The 424-nt window shown below is 39.4% G+C and overlaps 1 protein-coding gene across 1 annotated transcript in view; it reads left to right on the forward strand.

Moving 5' to 3' along the window:
* Positions 1-307: 307 nt before the first annotated feature.
* Positions 308-424, forward strand: part of LOC119591707 (ubiquitin carboxyl-terminal hydrolase 32-like) — an 8,072-nt gene continuing 7,955 nt past the window's right edge. The window contains exon 1 of the mRNA XM_037940454.1: positions 308-394. Within this exon, the coding sequence (XP_037796382.1) occupies positions 308-394 (87 nt within the window). The remainder of the gene's footprint in view (positions 395-424) is intronic.

The raw sequence follows: 424 nt of genomic DNA on the forward strand, positions 1-424 counted from the left end.
TATGGACAGGTGTTGAGGCTGGAGGAAGTAATATAGACGTGACGTTCATGTTGTGTTTGTAAAATAAGTAGATTTGCCCTCTTTTTTAAAATATCGCGTAGCAAATGTATTATTTCCTATATAACGTCTGTTTGTGTTTAGGAGTATGGTTATGAAAGAACATATATATTAACCTCTAGCCGTAAATATAACGGGGATGATTAAAAAGAACGAAAAAAAAAAAAATACAGGATAAGTAAAGCATAAATGAGATACACAGACGAAATGGGTAAAAACCGATGCAAAAACTCCTCTTCCCCATCGCGTCATGACAGATCAGGTTGCCACTGCAGGATCTCGTTTTTGCCCGTCGTGTTTTTCCAACGTGGCACCAACTCCGGGGTCCAGGGACGCAGTAGGCGGTCGTGACCTTGTTTTTTTTTAA

Source organism: Penaeus monodon, chromosome 29 (assembly GCF_015228065.2).
Source record: "Penaeus monodon isolate SGIC_2016 chromosome 29, NSTDA_Pmon_1, whole genome shotgun sequence".
In the NCBI taxonomy this organism is placed as follows: domain Eukaryota; kingdom Metazoa; phylum Arthropoda; class Malacostraca; order Decapoda; family Penaeidae; genus Penaeus; species Penaeus monodon.